This window comes from Oncorhynchus nerka, linkage group LG10 (assembly GCF_034236695.1).
Source record: "Oncorhynchus nerka isolate Pitt River linkage group LG10, Oner_Uvic_2.0, whole genome shotgun sequence".
Classification (NCBI taxonomy): Eukaryota; Metazoa; Chordata; class Actinopteri; order Salmoniformes; family Salmonidae; genus Oncorhynchus; species Oncorhynchus nerka.
In genome coordinates, this window is record NC_088405.1 from 75,355,854 (window position 1) to 75,374,150 (window position 18,297).

At 42.5% G+C, this 18,297-nt stretch overlaps 1 protein-coding gene across 1 annotated transcript in view; it reads left to right on the plus strand.

Moving 5' to 3' along the window:
* Positions 1-18,297, plus strand: part of LOC115136004 (cell adhesion molecule 1-like) — a 500,413-nt gene that overhangs the window by 376,308 nt on the left and 105,808 nt on the right. The window contains exons 3-5 of the mRNA XM_065023748.1: positions 726-872; positions 8,738-8,890; positions 12,767-12,904. Coding sequence (XP_064879820.1) covers positions 726-872; positions 8,738-8,890; positions 12,767-12,904 — 438 coding nt within the window. The remainder of the gene's footprint in view (positions 1-725; positions 873-8,737; positions 8,891-12,766; positions 12,905-18,297) is intronic.

Below are 18,297 nucleotides of genomic sequence, written 5' to 3' on the forward strand. Positions count from 1 at the left end.
TAATGAAGTAGCTAAAATCCATGTATGAAGTCTTCCATTGCCCTGTGATAGGGTCTGCCGTCACACACAAGGTCAGGCATCAGGAGCAACCTTTACCAGCTCGCTCATAAAGCACACATTCACACACACACACAGTCCTGTACAGCTAACCTTGTGGGGACACACAATTCAGTCCGATACGAAATCCTATTTTCCCTAACCCTTAAAACTAAACCCTAAAACCTAACCTTGGTTCCTAACCTTAACCCTAAAACTAACCCTAGCTCCTAACCCTAAACTTAATTCTAACACTAATTCTAACCGTAACCCTAAACCCTCTACAAATAGCATTTGACCTTGTGGGTCCCAACACAATTTCCCCAGTTGGTAAAAAAAAAAAAAAAATATCCCCACTCTTCCTTGCGGTTGTTATGGACTGAAGGGCTTATTTTGAATTATAACTTGGGATACATATCATGTTGGCATTGATTTCTTAAAGTATTGGCAAATGGTAGTACCACCGGAATTAATTCCATACTTGGGATCACATGTTTGCAAACCAAATTGTGCTCGCTCAGATATGATATTTTCATACCATTTCAGCACAGTTACTGCAACTATGGTGGATGTGTAACCAGGCTGAGTACAGCTTGGCTTGGCTCGGTTCAGCTCAGTGGTGTGAAAAACTATACTGCACACAGCCTGGCAGTTGTAATGACTACTGTGTGTCTGTCTGTGCCTTCCAGTCCAGAGTCAGAACCTGGTGACAGACAATGTGGAGGTGATGGAGGGTGACGTGGCCGTCATCAGCTGCAGGGTGAAGAACAACGACGATTCTGTCATCCAGCTCCTCAACCCCAACAGACAGACCATCTACTTCAGAGACGTCCGACGTGAGTACCACACACACACACACACACACACACACACACACAGAGAGAGGCTGGCATACACACGGACACAAACTTATACATACACACACCTTAAAAATAGATTGGCCTACTAGTTCTACACAGACGGACATACACATACTTTCACATCAACTCTACAATAATATTTTGGTCCACTTCAGAGACTTACAGATGTTATTAGTACTTTCCACTGGTTGGAAAATACTAAATATGCCCACACACACAAACATAAAGTATAGCCCTAATGGTCGCACACTTTTGCAGTAAGTCCTCAAGTCCTCCTTCTGTCCTCCTTCTGTCCTCCTTCTTCAGAGATGAGGCGTGAGCACGCACACACATACACACACACACCACACACACACAGAGAAGCAGCCACATCAGAAGGGCTCCCATCTGTCTTTGATGGATACAACGTTCTGTCCCTCCCTCCCATCCTACCACCACAAACTCTTCCTCACTCACCCACACTCTCTTTCACACACATATACACAGCCACACAGCCAGGTCCTCAGGATCCCCCTGGCATACATAAATCGTGCCTCGTGTTTTTCTGTTTCGCTGGGGCACCAAATACCAAGCCCACAGCTGGCTGTCAAGGGCATCTCTTCTTCCGACGGGGCGCCTTGATCTCTTGTGATCTTTTCCAGAGAACATTCGGGCATTTCACTGCAGCTGCACTTCTTAATTATAGCTTGGCTCTTCTACCAGCCTCCCTGAATATCATATTGGGCCACTCCAACTGAAATCCATATTGGGGAAAAAAGGAGGGAGATAGAGGAGAGAGCTTTGACATTGACATCCTAGTTGCGGAAAAGCTCAGCGGTAGCATGTTTCTCCATCGCATCTGAAATTAATGTGACCCCACTTCAAGGGAGCGGTTGGAGCCGGGTGTGGATGAGGGCTCCTCCCCAGCGTGGCCCTCTGCACACAAAGTGAGCACACACACATGTTTTCATGCTCCTTCATACACACACACACACACACACACACACACACACACACATATACTGTAGGCACACTCGGCGAGTTAAGAGGCACACACACACTTTTGCACTGGCACTCAGAGTGAAGAGGCAGACACTTGAAACCTGTGTAGTGGGTGGACGCCAGTCCTTTTGAAGACCAGAGACCACGTGTGTAAGGATTCCGCTGGGCCCCGGACGGTCCCTGTCTGAAAGTAGCCTGTGCATTACCAAAGGACACCTTTACCACCACCAGCTCCCAATCTCTTAATGAGGACATCACCTCCATATCCTCTGTGTTTTCAAAGCACTGACCTCGTCATTAACAGGTACACAGACGCTGAGCCAAAAAGGTCACCCTCTAATCTCTCCGCCGCTCTCCTTATCATTAAAAGGTGTCTCTCTCCGGCAACGTTTAAAAGTGAGATGACGAAAACAGCATGGAGCCAGCTAAAGGGCAAGAAGATGGTTGGGCGCCACAAATCCCTTTTCCATGTGTGTGTGTGTATCGTGTGTGTATGTGTGTGGTGGGAGTGGAGTCTGTGTGAAGAGCCAAATTACCCTCACCCACCTACCCTTTCCCTCTCTCACTCCTTAATACAACTTTGATGGGCTCCTCTCAAAAAGTAGCCAGGCCTGCTAATCAGAATTGATTGCCGCCACTTAAGAAGAAGCCAGAAGCTCATCTCAATGAAACCAGGGAGAAACAACACAACTGAGATATGGAGAGGGAGAAAGATGGAAGAAAAGAATAACCCATTGCAGCCATAAAAGTTTTGTTTATCTCATCTTTATTTTTTCGGTCTGCTCTGAATTGCAGTTTATTTCCCCCCCTTTTGTGTTTAAAGTCAGCTTCATTTCAATGCAGAGATTGCCAGGACTCAATGGATATGGCCGTGTGTGTTTGTGCAGTCTTTTGTCCCCCATCACCAGTTTCCTCGATGGTGCCGAACGGACCTTTGGCTATTTGCGATAACACGAAAATAAGCAATGTATATTCAACACCACTTTAGGCGACTGTCCACCCCTCAAATGGAGTTGAGTGGAGAATTTTTTTTTCCATTGTCCACTTTGATCTGACTCAGGAAAATTAATTAGAAATCTTGAAAATAAAGTTTTATCTGTTTTATTATTTCATATTATTTTAAACATAAGTAAGATCACTTGATTTGTGAGATAACTTGGGGCCTTCTGATACGATATTATTAACAATATAGCTGTATTGAGGTATGTTTTTTTAATACTATAGCTTGCTATGTGAATCTGTGAATAAGATTTAAAGGCTGTTTGTTTGGTTGTAGAGAGGCTGTATGAAGAAGATGGACTTTAGTTTTCACAATCTAATTCAAGATCATCACGGAAATGAAACATATACATCCCGGAAATTAAATGGATGAAGTACAAATATGTATCAAATTCTCTGCCTTGTGTGGCTGTTAAAACAAATAAATTAGCTCATTTTGAAACCCCTATAGCTACTATATTCAAATATAAATCAGCAGGAATAGGATACTGCTGTGTTTTGAGACGTGCATGGCGCTCCTCCCTTCTTTTTCTTCTTTGTGGCTGTTTTTGTCCCTGTTCCTAGCCACTGTGAATCTTATTCCCACGTTTTGTTTAAGTGTTTGTTGCCTCAGAGGTCTCTCCATGGTCTTTCCTTGTGTTTGTACCTTCCAAAAAAGTCATTACCTGCATAGGAGGTTTGTGGCACCTTAATTGGGAGGACAGGCACGTGGTAATGGCTGGAGTGGAATCAGTGGAATGGTATGAAATACATCAAGCAATATGTTTGATGCCATTCAATTTGCTCCGTTCCAGTCACTATTATGAGCCAAACTCCCCTCAGGAGTCTCCACTGATTACCTGAGAAACGCTATGCCAAACTAAAGGAATTGAAAGATCAAAATCAACATCGAAAGACATATTCAGTTTGTTTTCTTGAGTGGAATTGCTTTCTACTACTAGTGCCTTTGTTTTCCCTGAAACTCACCCCATTGGACATCACTGCTGCGCGTCCAATCCCGGGCTCCCCCACAGTGAGCTGGATGCTGCGAGCGGGCGCCGTTGTTGTGTCGTCATGGGGGACAACCTCCTGGGGCATGGCGGGCCGCTGTTGAGTCCTCACATGATCACGCTTGTGTCCAGGACCAGCACCACTGCGCTAAAGCAGGGCCATGTTCCTTGTTGGACACAGCTGATGTCGTCAAGCCCTAATGCTGTTTTTCACTCCAAAAAATGGATCAGTATTCAGTTTCTCACCACCTCCAATTCTGTCTGTTTTTTTGCCCAAACCACATTTGTGTTGTTGATATACACTATATATACAAAAGTATGTGGACACCCCTTCAAATTAGTGGATTCGGCTATTTCAGCTACACTTGTTGCTAACAGGTGTATAAAATCGAGCATACAGCCATGCAATCTCCATAGACAAACACTGGCATTAGAATGGCCTAACTGAAGAGCTCTGTGACTTTCAATGTGGAACCGTCATAGGATATCACCTATCTATCAAGTCAGTTTGTCAAATTTCTTCCCTGCTAAAGCTGCCCCGGTCAACTGTAAGTGATGCTATTGTGAAGTGAAACATCTAGGAGCAACAACGGCTCAGCCGCGAGGTGGTAGGCCACACAAGCTCACAGAACGGGACCGGCGAGTGTTGAAACGCATAGCGCCCTAAAAATCATCTGCCCTCGGTTGCAACACAAGTTTGGTGGGGAGGAATAATGGTCTGACGCTGTTTTTCACTTAGTGCCAGTGAAGGGAAATCTTAACGCTACAGCATATAATGACATTCTAGACGATTCTGTGCTTCCAACTTTGTGGCAACAGTTTGGGGAAGGACCTTTCCTGTTTCAGCATGACAATGCCCTGTACAAAAAGCGAGGTCCATACAGAAATGGTTTGTCGAGATCGGTGTGGAAGAACTGGACTTGCCTGCACAGAGCCCTGACCTCAACCCCATTGAACGCCTTTGGGGTGAATTGTTAATGCTGACTGCGAGCCAGGCCTAATCCCCCAAAATCAGTGCCCAACCTCACTTATGCTCTTCTGGCTGAATGGAAGCAACTCCTGCAGCAATGTTGCAACATCTGGTGGAAAGCCTTCCCCAGAAGAGTGGAGGCTGTTATAGCAGTAAAAGGGGGACAAAATCCATATTAATGCCCATGATTTTGGAATGTGATGTTTGACGAGCAGGTGCCCACATACTTTTGCTCATGTAGTGGAGATATATACTTACAGTGTATTAACACAACAACAAGATATAGCATGTTAAAGGAGGCAATGTATGCAAGGTATGCATTGAGCATACAGTATACCACAATGGACTGGAGGCCATTTTTCAAATACCCACAGTACACCAGACTTTAGTGCCATTATGAACATTATCGGTGTTGACATAATGCTTTAATCATTCCTATTGGTGTCCACCTAACACCGAGTCTCACAACAGATTACCAGCAGTTTAGCCCGTGATGCCTCGCATTGGAGTGTTTTAATCCCAGCACATTCTTCAAATCAATACATTTAATTTAATCATTAGTGTCAGGCTGCCCCTTGCACTGACAGGCCTAACCCTGCTTTCAAGTCAGCCACTTTAATTAGTCACACATGATCTGTGTGTAACGTTAGCCTCTGTTGTGTTCATCCACTGCTAACAGAGGAGCCAAGCATAATGACTACTGGCACCAAAGTTAGCGGTTAGTGTTGAAAAGTAGCATAGGTAAGTAACTTAATAATTAAAGTAATTCAGTTAAGAAGTTGGGACACCAGAATAGCTTTGCAAAATAGAGTTGAATGTTGAGGAGTAATGTTTTGATTGGACTTCAATCTTGGGCCCACATGCTAAAAATACAGCTCTCCTTTGACTCATTTGTGACTTACTCTGAATTCACACACTTGTTAGCTATTCTGTTCATTGTTCTCTTCTGATATTCCAGACATTAGCGATGAGTTGGCACGGCAACATGTTTAACCCCTTCTCCTTTTGCACCATGTGGCTTGTCTTTGTGGGAGTAAGGGGAGACGAGTGGAATCGAGATGGGGTCTTCTGATGATGGGGCACGTGGCTACTCCGAGGTGCTGGGAGGGGGGTCGGGAAAGTCGAGAGGATTAACTCAAGGAAAAGGGGTGGATGGCAGCGGAGATGGAGCCACGCTCTGTGTTTCTTTGCTTCTCCACTCCCTCCACAGCAGCAGAACCAGGGAGAAGGCTGACAGCCTTTCTTTCTCTCTTCTCTTCTCTTTTCCCCCCTCACTCGCTCTCTTGCTTTCTCTCTTTTTGCATAAAAGCGAAAGAGCATGGCTAACCAGCTGGAACCCAGAACAATCAGCTTCACCCCCCCATCACTATCACAATCCTGGCTTTCATGTGCTCGCCGCCGCAAACTGTAATAATCCCAGATGATTTCTTCATTTAGTTATTTGTTTCCATCTATGTAGTTATGTATTAATGCTACCTCTTTTTTCTTGTTGCTTTTGCTCCTTTGAACTGGGCTGCTGCGGGTGAGAAAAAGAAGACACAGAGAGCAGTAAATGGCTGCTGTTGATCTGTCAGAGGTGGTGGGGAGGCTTTCATCTGAACCAGACATTGGGATTCTCCATTGCGTTTTCCAAGTAAAACAACTCCCTAATGGATTGCTCATTATTCTGCGTGTGTGTGTCACCACATATTCCTGTTTTAATTAGAAACAAAACAAAAGTTTTAAGTGAGAAAAGAAAGGAAATTCACATGAGCCCCACAATGCCTACTTCACCCATGCTCTACCAAGGTTTTCCAGCACACAGCTTTGACCTACTATAGTAGCTTTATTGGGCTATTGTACTTCAAGAAATATGTAGGGAAGTTGCTTAGGATTCAAATGTTCTCAAAGATCAGATGAATTTCAACAAAGAAAGGAAATTATGATAAATGGCGAGAGACTGTTTTAGGGTGCATTAAACAAAGCTCACCTGGCATCAATATGAGTTTTTCCCAGCTGTATTCAGCACAGTTTAAAGTCACAATCTATGATGGTGCTCCAAAGTGTCAAAGCATACACATGACCTCAGAATGTCGACCATACCAGTATTCTTTAGTTCTGCGCATGTTACCAAGAATACTTAAGATTCACCTGAGGAGATTTGTTGTGTTCTTTAAGTTTGCCAAACTCAAGAGAACATTTGAAGGTATGTGCAATACTCCCAGATAGAGCACCCAGCTCACTCTTCCAAAGCAAATTTAAAATATACTCTGAACTCTGGGGTCAACAGACAGTAAGCAAGCTGTTCTTTACTCTGACATCAAGCCTTCCACCTTTCCTGTTGGAAAAAGGTCAGGAAAACAACATACCACAAGTGTTTTTCCCCCAATATGTGACTGATGGGCTTGATTCGGTCCTATGTAATAACATTTAAAATGGTGTTTTATTGAAATGGATACTTGCGTAATGGAGTCTTTTGTTAAGACATGTAGCTAGCTAGCTTAACAATGAACCATAATCCCAACTCATGACGTGACTATCCTGCATGAATCTGTAGGTAGCTAACCAACCAGGTTCAATGTTAGACAGCTAACATTAGGTTATAACTAGCAAAGCAAATGGCTCTGAGATATGAATAATATTACTACACAGATCATAAACGTAACGTTGGCTAGCGAGCCAGCCAGCTAACGTTAGCTTGCTAGCTAACAGTACACTAACTTGAAATGAAAACAACTTTCTGACTAAATTAAAAAACGTGTAATATCTGGTAAAATGTAGCTAGCTAGACTCTCTTACCCGTATACATGGATGGACACTTCTCCCTCTGTCACGGATGCCATGGTTGCCCTTAGTTTGAAGATGTAATCCGGTGACAGGTGTTTTCTCCATCTCCTGAGCTATCATACTCTAATTCCAGTTATTTCAAAACTCGGTCCGCTTGTTGTCATTGCAGGCAATCTCAACGCTGTGCGTTACAGGGAAGACATCCTCCTCCCTCATGTGGTACCCTTCCTGCAGGCTCATCCTGACATGACCCTCCAGCATGACAATGCCACCTGCCATACTGCTCGTTCTGTGCATGATTTCCTGCAAGACAGGAATGTCAGTGTTCTGCCATGGCCAGCGAAGAGCCCATATCTCAATCCCATTGAGCACGTCTGAGGGCTAGGGCCATTCCACCCAGAAATGTCTGGGAACTTGCAGGTGCCTTGGTGGAAGAGTGGGGTAACATCTCACAGCAAGAACTGGCAAATCTGGTGCAGTCTGTGAGGAGGAGATGCACTGTAGTACTTAATGCAGCTGGTGGCCACACCAGATACTGACTGTTACTTTTGATTTTGACCCCCCCTTTGTTCAGGGACACATTATTCCATTTCTGTTAGTCACATGTCTGTGGAACAGTTTATGTCTCAGTTGTTGAATCTTGTTATGTTCATACAAGTTTTTACACATGTTAAGTTTGCTGAAAATAAACGCAGTTGACAGTGAGAGGACTTTTCTTTTTTGCTGAGTTTATATAATGGTAAGGAGATTTGAATTTTACATTGACCTTCAATCAATCCCTACACATGACTGTAGACTAACTCATAATCTAACTCCTGGAACTAAACTCAAATATACATATGAATACTCTCACATGTGTTTCTCCAGTCCTCAAGTACTTTTTTGTTGTAGCCCTGGACAAGCACACATGACTCAACTTGTCAATTAATCATCAAGCGCTCAATGAGTTGAATCAGGTGAGTTTGTGAGGGACAACAACAAAAATGTGTACTGTTGGGGGTACTCAATGACTGGAGTTGGGAAACACTGCCATAGTCAATGCATGGACAATGACAATGGTACCCTCTTTTGACCCCCCCCCCCCCTCTTATCTCCCTTACTCTTTCTCTCCCTATCTCACTTTCTTTGATCCCCAGCCCTGAAAGATGCTCGCTTCCAGCTGGTCAACTTCTCAGACAATGAGCTGCGGGTGTCTCTATCCAATGTGAGCCTGTCGGATGAGGGGAGATACGTGTGCCAGCTCTACACGGACCCCCCACAGGAGGCCTATGCAGACATCACTGTGCTGAGTATGACTACACACACACACCACACACAATGTTTGTTGAGGGGGAAAATGTCTTAGACCGTCTACGTTGACATTCATTATGAGAGTATGATTGAAAACACACACACACACTAGTGATACACGAGTTTACCCATAACCGGCAATCCCTGAGGTTATATCCACGGTACGGGTGGGTTTAGGGTCTAAAAATATTGTTTGGATGAAGGGCGGGCGGATTGAATAAAGAGAAAACAATGTATTACAAATCCATAAATGTATCAGTCTTGTGCAATTCATATCTATATGCTACATTTAGGTTTGCGGGTGGGTGCGGGTGAACAAACAGCTGACCCACACATCACTAACACACCCCGCTATCACTGGCACGTCATTGACCGATGGAGTGGTTGATACCATAGCTGTATCTAACTCACTTTTGCACTCAGAGACAAACTTACTACGAAATAATAAACATTCACCAAGGTGTAGAGCCACAGTGCAAAGCATGAATTGAATTATAATAATATCCTTGATAAAAATGTAACGGGAGTAAAAGTGACGTGAAGACTGAAAGTCTGTCTCACTTTTAGGGATTATGCCATTTCACTGAGAGTTAAATATATTTTAAATCTGGTCCTCAACATCATTTTAAATGTCATAACCTCGCACAGGGCTCTAAAGTGTGACCATTTTGGTCATATATATGTTCCTAAATATTTAGCTGTGTGACCTGTGCGCCTACAATTGTTTTCCATTGTAATGATTGTACCATTACTACAGTGAATACGGCTTGTTTGTAGACCAAACGGTTCAAATGATATGACCCATATAACCGGCGCAACTTTTTCTTCTTCCTGTGGTGAATTGGCAAGCCACATTTTACATTCATAGACCATGTCGCGTGCCATTCTAAAACTACTCACGGGCCTTTTGTTTAAACCTTGTTCAGTCATGTACCTTCTTAGCTAGCTTGCTAAAAACCTAGTAACTTTACTTATAGGCTATATCCTAACATTTGGGAGCACAGAAATAAAGGAAAAGTGATTGCTTCTCCAGGAAATCAATAATCACAGCAATAAATGAATGAGAAGCTCTCAATTGCATACTCCTCGTATCGTATCTCCTCATCTTCTTTTCAAAACCAATTGGAGAAGGTCAGTGGGAGGGAACCTCTGGCTCTCTCATCCAATGTGTTTTGAGAAGGAGACATTTGATGTTCTTAAAGAGGCAGTGTACAATTTTTGATGTAATGCATCTCAATATTGTGCTTTTACACAATGTGGAAACCTAATGTTCCACAAATGACTTTGTAATTTCAATGACAGGTATTTTTATAATAAACTTGTATTTACAGGGTTACAAATTAGTTTCTAGGGCACAAAATGTGCTAAAATACATATAGTCTACTTACTGTCTACTTACTTCAGTCTACTTACTTCAAAGTAAAGTATTCACACCCCTTGACTTTTTCCACATTTTGTTGTGTTACAGCCTGAATTTAAAATGGATTCAATTTAGATTGTGTGTCACTGTCGTACATGCAATACCCCATAATGTCCAAGTGGAATTATGTTTTTAGAAATTAATTACAAATTAAAAGCTGAAATGTGTTGAGTCAATAAATATTCAACCCCTTTGTTATAGCAAGCCTAAATAAATTCAGGTGTAAAAGTTCCATGGACTTCAACACTGTGGAAGATAATAGTGTTTAACCTGACAACCTCAACTCTGTACCCTACACATACAATTATCTGTAAGGTCCCTCAGTCGAGAGAATTGCAAACACAGATTCAACCACAAAGACCAGGGAGGTTTTCCAATGCCACTCAAAGACGGGCACCTATTGGTAGACGGGCGATAATGTACTAAAGTCAAATTACCAAAACAATGATGTCCTGAATACAAAGCGTTATGTTTGGGCCAAACACATCACTGAGTACCACTCTCCATATTTTCAAAAATAGTGCTGGCTGCATCATGTTATGGGTACGCTTGTAATTGTTAAGGACTGAGGAGTTTTTCAGGATAAAAATGAAACGTAATGGAGCTAAGCACAGGCAAAATCCTAGAGGAAAACCTGGTTCAGTCTGCTTTCCAGCAGACACTGGGAGACCAGTTCACCTTTCAGCATGATAATAATCTAAAACAGAAGGCCAGATATACACTGGAGTTGCTTACCAAAACAACATAGAATATTCCTGAGTGGCCTAGTTACAGTTTTTACTTAAATCTGTTAGAAAATCTATGGCAACACTTGAAAATGGCTGTCTAGTAATGATCTACAACCAACTTGTCAGAGATCAAATCATTTTGAAAAGAATATTGTACAATCCAGGTTGGCAAAGCTCTTAGAGACTTATCCAGAAAGACTCACATCTTTAATCACTGCCAAAGGTGATTCTAACGTGTATTGACTCAGGGGGGTGTATACGTATGTAATCAAGATATATTTGCTTTATTTTTCTGAAATTCTTTACAAATGTTAGAATTTTTCTTCCACTTTGACATTAGAGTGTTCTGTGTAGATCGTTAACAAAAAAATACAAATAAATACATTTTAATCCCACCTTGTAACACAACAAAATGTGTCATGAATCTTGCCCTGGAGGGAGCTCCAATAATAAAAGTAATAAGTAATACAATCTGATTGTAAACCTAATCCTACAGTTAACGCTAACCTTAATCACACTGCTAACCCTAATGCCTAACCTTTAGTTAAGACCAAAAAGCAAATGTTTGTTTTCAACTATTTCTATGATATAGTACATTTTTACTTTGCAGCTGGCCCATCTAGCAGAAATTGCTCAGTTCTGCCTCCAGGGCAAGATTCATCACCACAAACGTCAGTCACCCTGCATATCTCAATCAATAAAATAAAAATATTTTCTGGTGCTCCTAAATTTTGTTGTGCTCCTAACTTTTATAAATTCGGAGCACCAGTATTTGACGTCTATACCGAAACACCAAGATCCACGCCAATCAAAACCCAGTGTCCAGACAGTTTTCTATCGTGCCTCCTATCAGGATTTAAGGGAAATTACATTGTGTGCCTATTAGACGTTACAACACACAGAGCGTGCTTGAAGCAAGAGTAAGTACTTAGACATAATGATGGCGTTTTGGCAATGAAGTTTGACAGCGGGATGTGGGGAGTGTTTGTGATTTGGAAATTTTCGCAAGGAAGAGATGGGGAGACTGGCACAGGCATGAATCTGCGTGTCTGGGCCAAGGCAGGAGTAGATCAGCGCAAATGGCATCAAGCTGTTTTGAGTGGCAGTAGGTAGCAAGCGAGAGCTGGAAGTATGTAATCCAAAATCGGTGAGTGGTCTCAGCTCGCACGTTTATGGGAAGAGTCTAGTTGAGAGAAGGTTGGAAAAGCATCCTCAAACACCTGAAGTGTACTGCATATAGTCAGTGTATGGGCTTTATTATAAAGTGGATGATAAAACATTTTTTAAGTGTAAGGCCTTTCGCCAAAGCTGACAGCGGCCGATTCTGACTTAAGATGCGCGCACTTAAATATAACTTAGTCCTTTTTCACGCACATTCTTCTCTGCGCACATTCTGACGTTTTTGTTTACAAGAAAATGACTGTACTGTAGTCAATTTAATTTATTTTAAAGTATTTCCATAAACCTCTCACAGATAGAGTACTATTGCAACAAAATTCAGTTATTTTATTTGGTATGTGGAGGGACCAATATTATAAATGACACCCATGACAATAGATGCATCACACCGTGCTACCTCAACACCACATTGCTGATGAAACGCCCTTCCACCACACAGGGACAGTTAAGACATCTAAGAGGGAGGACTGACCCGACACCTCCTGGTTGTTAGGGTGATTTATGCCCCACATTCCCTAAACACGGTGTCTATTTGTCCCCCCTGCCAGTCCCTCCAGGCAACCCAATCATCGAGTCCCGGGAGGGGCAGGTGATTGAGGGCAACGAGACAGAGATGACCTGCACCGCTATGGGCAGCAAGCCCGCCGCCACAATCAGATGGATGAAGGGAGACAAAGAGCTCCAAGGTAGGTCAACACCCGTCAACACCGTCATGTCCAAAACACTTTAGCTCTCTATTATAACTCAGTTGGACTCTGACTGAAAGACTGAATATTCTTTAAAAAAAGATTTTTCAGATGAAGAGGGATAAAAAGGGCGAGGGTTAAGGTAATTGTAGGGAATTACTTAGTATGAATTGGAGAGTTGTCTATTAATGTTCATGCATAACTTTCCATTCCCTACAAGTTTTCCATTCCCTACGAGTCTACCCAATGATTTAGTCATACATTCATGGCCATAGCTTTATTCAATAATAAAACCCCTCACATCATCTTCATAGATGTTTTCTTTAACCCATCTCTTGGTGCCTCTACACTCTCTTTCTAACTTTCTTCTTCCTTCCTTCAGTCGTCTCTTTATAATTCGCCCCACGTCAATGACACCTCAGCCTAATTAGGTCAGTCCCATGGCTCTGAATGACTTCCATTAGAGTGATGGGCTGGCTCAGTGGTCACCTAGCCTTTTGGCAGAGTGACAGCTTTCAAGCCTCTCTTCAAAGGGAGCTGCGTGATTAGGGGGCCCATAGATTGGGCCAATGGAATGACCCCGGGCTGTTCCAACTCTTACTCAGCAGAGCCCAAAGCCCGTCACTCACGTCATAACCACAACCTCATACCAACCACGAATGGTGCAAAGCCCTAATGTGGAGTAAAGGCCTTGGTTTCATCTACTTAATAATCACTTTTACCCAGAAGAGGGTAGGCTGACTCTGGTCCTGGATGACTGTGCGCAGTGTGTGCAGGCTTAAGTTCCAGCCCAGCGCTAACACACCTGTTTCACATAATCAACTAATTGTGGTCATTAATTAATATAGACCAGGTTTAGGTGAATTGGGTGTTTTAGTCCCGGGCAGGAACAAAAGCCTTCACACACTGCGGCACTTCACTGCCCCTTCCCTGCATTAGCGGAACTACTACAGTGTTGTTAAATAGCACTGGCTAGGCCTAAATGTATGGATGATAGCCTTCCTTACTCTCTGTGTTGACAAGAAAAGTTACTTGACAACAAACAGAGGGTGAAGGAGAGTTCACAGATGTGAGCTTAACTGCTAGCCGTGTAAAACATTTTGTCCATTGCCTATTTTTATTGTAATGTGGTCTATTCATTTGGTAATTAAAAGGGGTTTCTATTGCCAACCACCACTGAAAGTAGTATTGCGTCATCTTGAACGATGTGGAGTGGAGTCCATGTTACCCCCGGTAATTGCCACATCAACGTGATGAATATGGCACGCCGCATTGTTCAGTGGGAGATTGACTGACTGACTGAATGGACAGAATGTGGAGGTTGAGAAGCAGGAAACGTGAGGACAAAAGAGACAGGGGCTCTTTGTCAAGCCATATTTCCTGGTTTCTTTGCATCCTCTCTCCCTGCCTCCTCTGAGGGGAGGGACCTTGGACCTCTAATACGGTTCAGAAGGAGGCAAGGAGATACGAATGACGAATTGTGAGAGGTCACAAAAGGGAAAGAGCGCGTCACCGCAGTCCACGCCACTCGCCGGCTGCTCCAAATTGCTTTCGGCGTCGGCCGGCTCCTCACCTTGCAGATTTATTTCTAATTAAACCTAATTACCTTAAGGGATAATCGGGCATGTTTTAAATATCATTTAAAGGTTACACACCCACCCTGCTCGCTCGCGAATGTAAACCAAGACTTCGGCCCCCGAAAGCAAAGTCCCAGTTATCCTACTATCATTATATCCCTTCTCTTGCCCTCTCTGTGTGTCTCACTCTCCCCCCCTCTCTTTCTCTCCTCACCCTTACACTCTCTCTCCCTTCCCCCACTCTGCCTCTTTATTGTCCTCTCTCTTATCCTGCTAGTTTTGTGTTGTGGTTAATATTTCCCCCTCTTTTATATCATGTCTTTCACAGATATCTCCAGCACTTAAGTGTGCGAGTGAAATGAATGTCAAGGAACAATGGGAGTTCCAACAGCACAGGTTATTCTGTCTGTACAAGACGAGATGAGAGGGAGAGAGACTGGGGGGGGGGGGGGGCAGTGACGGACGGGGCCGAGCACGGCCATTAGCCTTAAGTCTTCTACAGAAAATTACCGGGGTGATTTCAATTACCCTGCCACACTCTGCCAGAATGACTGGCAAATTTATAAAATAATATTTGAACTTGCTGAAGGCAAGTAGTCAAGGAATGTCTATGGCACTTTGATACATCCGAGTCCACTCTCCCCAAACGCAGGCCCCCCACGTACCCCGTGCTCTTAAATGGTGCTGAAATTACAATTAACGATTATTTTCAAATGTAAAATAGAGGGGACTGTTAATGGCTCTGCATCTGAAGGAATAGCTAAGTGCAGCCATTAACAGTGCATCAACTCTCTCTGCTTTGATTTTGAACCCCGAGCTTCACTATTCGACTACAAAAGCAATTAGCTTTTCATTAACATTAATATGTTCACTAGCACTCCAAAAATAATGTTGGAGTAATATTGAGCGCCACATCTGAGACTGCGGCTATCAAACGGAGATGCTATCACCGTGGGAAGATGATATCTTTATAAGTAAATAAGATTCAGTACGCATCATCCAATTCAAAGGTATTTGCATATCTCTCTTCCGTTGAGCAAGTGCTCAACACGTTTGTTATTGCATAATGTTGACAGTGCAGTGATATTCAACATGTTGGTAATTAGCTACTGTGCTGTAATAATAAAATAAAATGTATGGATAATCAAATTAAATCCTTAGGTCAAGATACACCAGTGTCTGCTGCCTGTCTTTTCCTCCTGGTAGTAAATTGTTCACTTTATCATTTGTCAGACGTTCACCTTAGCTGATTTCTCAGGTCTAACTTAGCTGGTTATTTAAAACGCTTGGCTTTTAAATAAAACTACAGCGCTTGGCTTGTCAAATGGGGTAACACACCTGTTTATCACAAAGACTCGTTTTCCCATCAGCCTCAGAGACAGCTGTCTCTGCGGTGACGGGGCGGATGTGAAGCGGCAACTCGATATCCATCAGATACCTGTAGCTGAGGAACAACAGCACACAAGGCTGTTCGCCATTTCATCCTCATAATACAAAGCTACAGTGCTTTCAGAAAGTATTTACACCCCTTGCCTTTTTCTACATTTTGATGTGTTACAAAGTGGGATTAACATTTATTTGTCATTTTTTGTCAACGATCTACACAAAAGAATCTGTCATGTCAAAGTGGAAGAAAAATGTGAACATTTATTTAAAAATTAAAAAATTAAAAAATGTTTAAAAAAAATATATATGTATAAATACCGTGGGGCAAAAAAGTATTTAGTCAGCCACCAATTGTGCAAGTTCTCCCACTTAAAATGATGAGAGAGGCCTGTAATCTTCATCATAGGTACATCTCAACTATGGCAGACAAAAATGAGAAAAAAAATCCAGAAAATCACATTATAGGATTTTATAATGAATTTATTTGCAAATTATGGTGGAAAATAAGTAGACCTGAGTGGTTTCCTTCCTCTCCGCGACTGAGTTAGGAGGGACCCCTTTATTTTTGTAGTGACTGGGTGTATTAATACACCATCCAATGAGTAGTTTATAACTTCACCATGCTCAAAGGGATATTCAATATCAGCTTTTTATTTTATTTTACCCATCTACCAATAGGTGCCCTTCTTTGGAAAACCTTGCTGGTCTTTGGTGAAATTCAATGCTCGACTGAGGGACCGTATAGATAATTGTATGTGTAGGGTACAGAGATGACGTAGTCATTCAGAAATAATGTGAAACACTGTTATTGCACACACAGTGAGTCCATGCAACTTAATATGTGACTTGTTAAGCAAGTTTTACTCCTGAACTCATGTAGGCATAACAAAGGGGTTGAATACTTATTGACTCGAGACATTTAATTATTTTAAATGTTTTATCAAAAAACATAATTCCACTACATTATGGAGTATTGTGTGTAGGCCAGTGACAAAAATCTAAATGTAATCCATTTTAAATTTAGACTGTAAAACACAACATGTGGAAAAATTCATGGGGTGTGAATACTTTTTGAAGGCACTGTATATGAAAATAAATCCTCTGTCAGGTGCATTATCCCTCACCCACCTCTCCCTCTGCCTCTCCCTTACTCTTCCCCTCTACCTCTCTCCTCCCCTCCCCTTGTTCTTTCTCTCTCCCTCTCCCGCTCTTTCTCCCTGATCAACCTCCCCGTCTCAATCCAATGAAATTCTATTTGCTTTATTGACATGACACTCTTGATAACAAATATTATTACAAAATGGGACAATGGGGAAAGGAAGTTGGCCTATTCAGCATGTGGAGAGTGTGTTGTCTGTGTTGTGTAGTAACACCCCAGTTATCAGAACAAAGTAAGTGTATAGGCTTACTTCACACCTTGCTGTGTACTGTTGGCAGGGGTTACTTTGGATCAAAATCTCTTCATAAAACACAAATAAACTGTCCCATCAACAACTACCCCAGCAGCCATTGAGTGACTCACGAGTACAACAGCCCTTGTCAGCTAGAAATTTCCAGCTGATTCACCTTCTATTTTCTAGGATGTTCCGTTCTCTCTCCCCTACTTGTACTGTACAAGGTCACTCACAGAGCCACTCCTTTCAGAGACGCACAATGGCCGCCTCTCTCCCTTATGCTGAGTTATTACTACTCTTCCCCCGTAGCCTTGAGCACAACAGTAGCCCTCTGTCACAATTTCGTTACAAAATAAACGTATTCCACTCCCAATTCAATGTGGGAACACATAGTTACACAACACCAGCTTTTTATAGGAGCTTATTGGTTTTCAGTTATTTATATTTCAGGTGTACTGAATTCCACGAAAAGTACCAAAGGCCATTTTATGTAAGGCCAGTTACATGAATGACTTGCGGTCTAAAGATGAAGACTGCTTTACAATAGGTTCCTACGATCTTGTGTTGAAACATGGCTGTTTTTCTTCCCTATAGGAAAACATGATACACACACACACACAATGTCTTTGAGCAGGTGCCGGATATTGTTCAGTAAACAATACAAATAAATTCTACACACTGCAATCTGTGCTTACATGTGGTTTTTGGTGACAATTGAGACAACTTTTCAACGCCTCAGGTCTTCATCAGGTTCCGTACAATAGGTCCTGAAGTCTTTAGTAAAAACCAACTTCCCAAAACAACAAAACGATAATTTTAAAAAAAGGCTGTAAATATTAGGGGGCTTTTAACGCCGTTGAGTCGATATCCGCGGCCTCGCAAAAGTCTAATTAGCATAATACAACAATCCCCATCAAAATCCGTCGATTTACATTTTAGATTTTTTTGCATGGGCTGTGTCTCAGTTCACTGCATCCGCCAATGTCGCCCTTCCGCATCTGCGCTGAAAGGTGGCAGAGCTAGAGCGTGTTTGTCA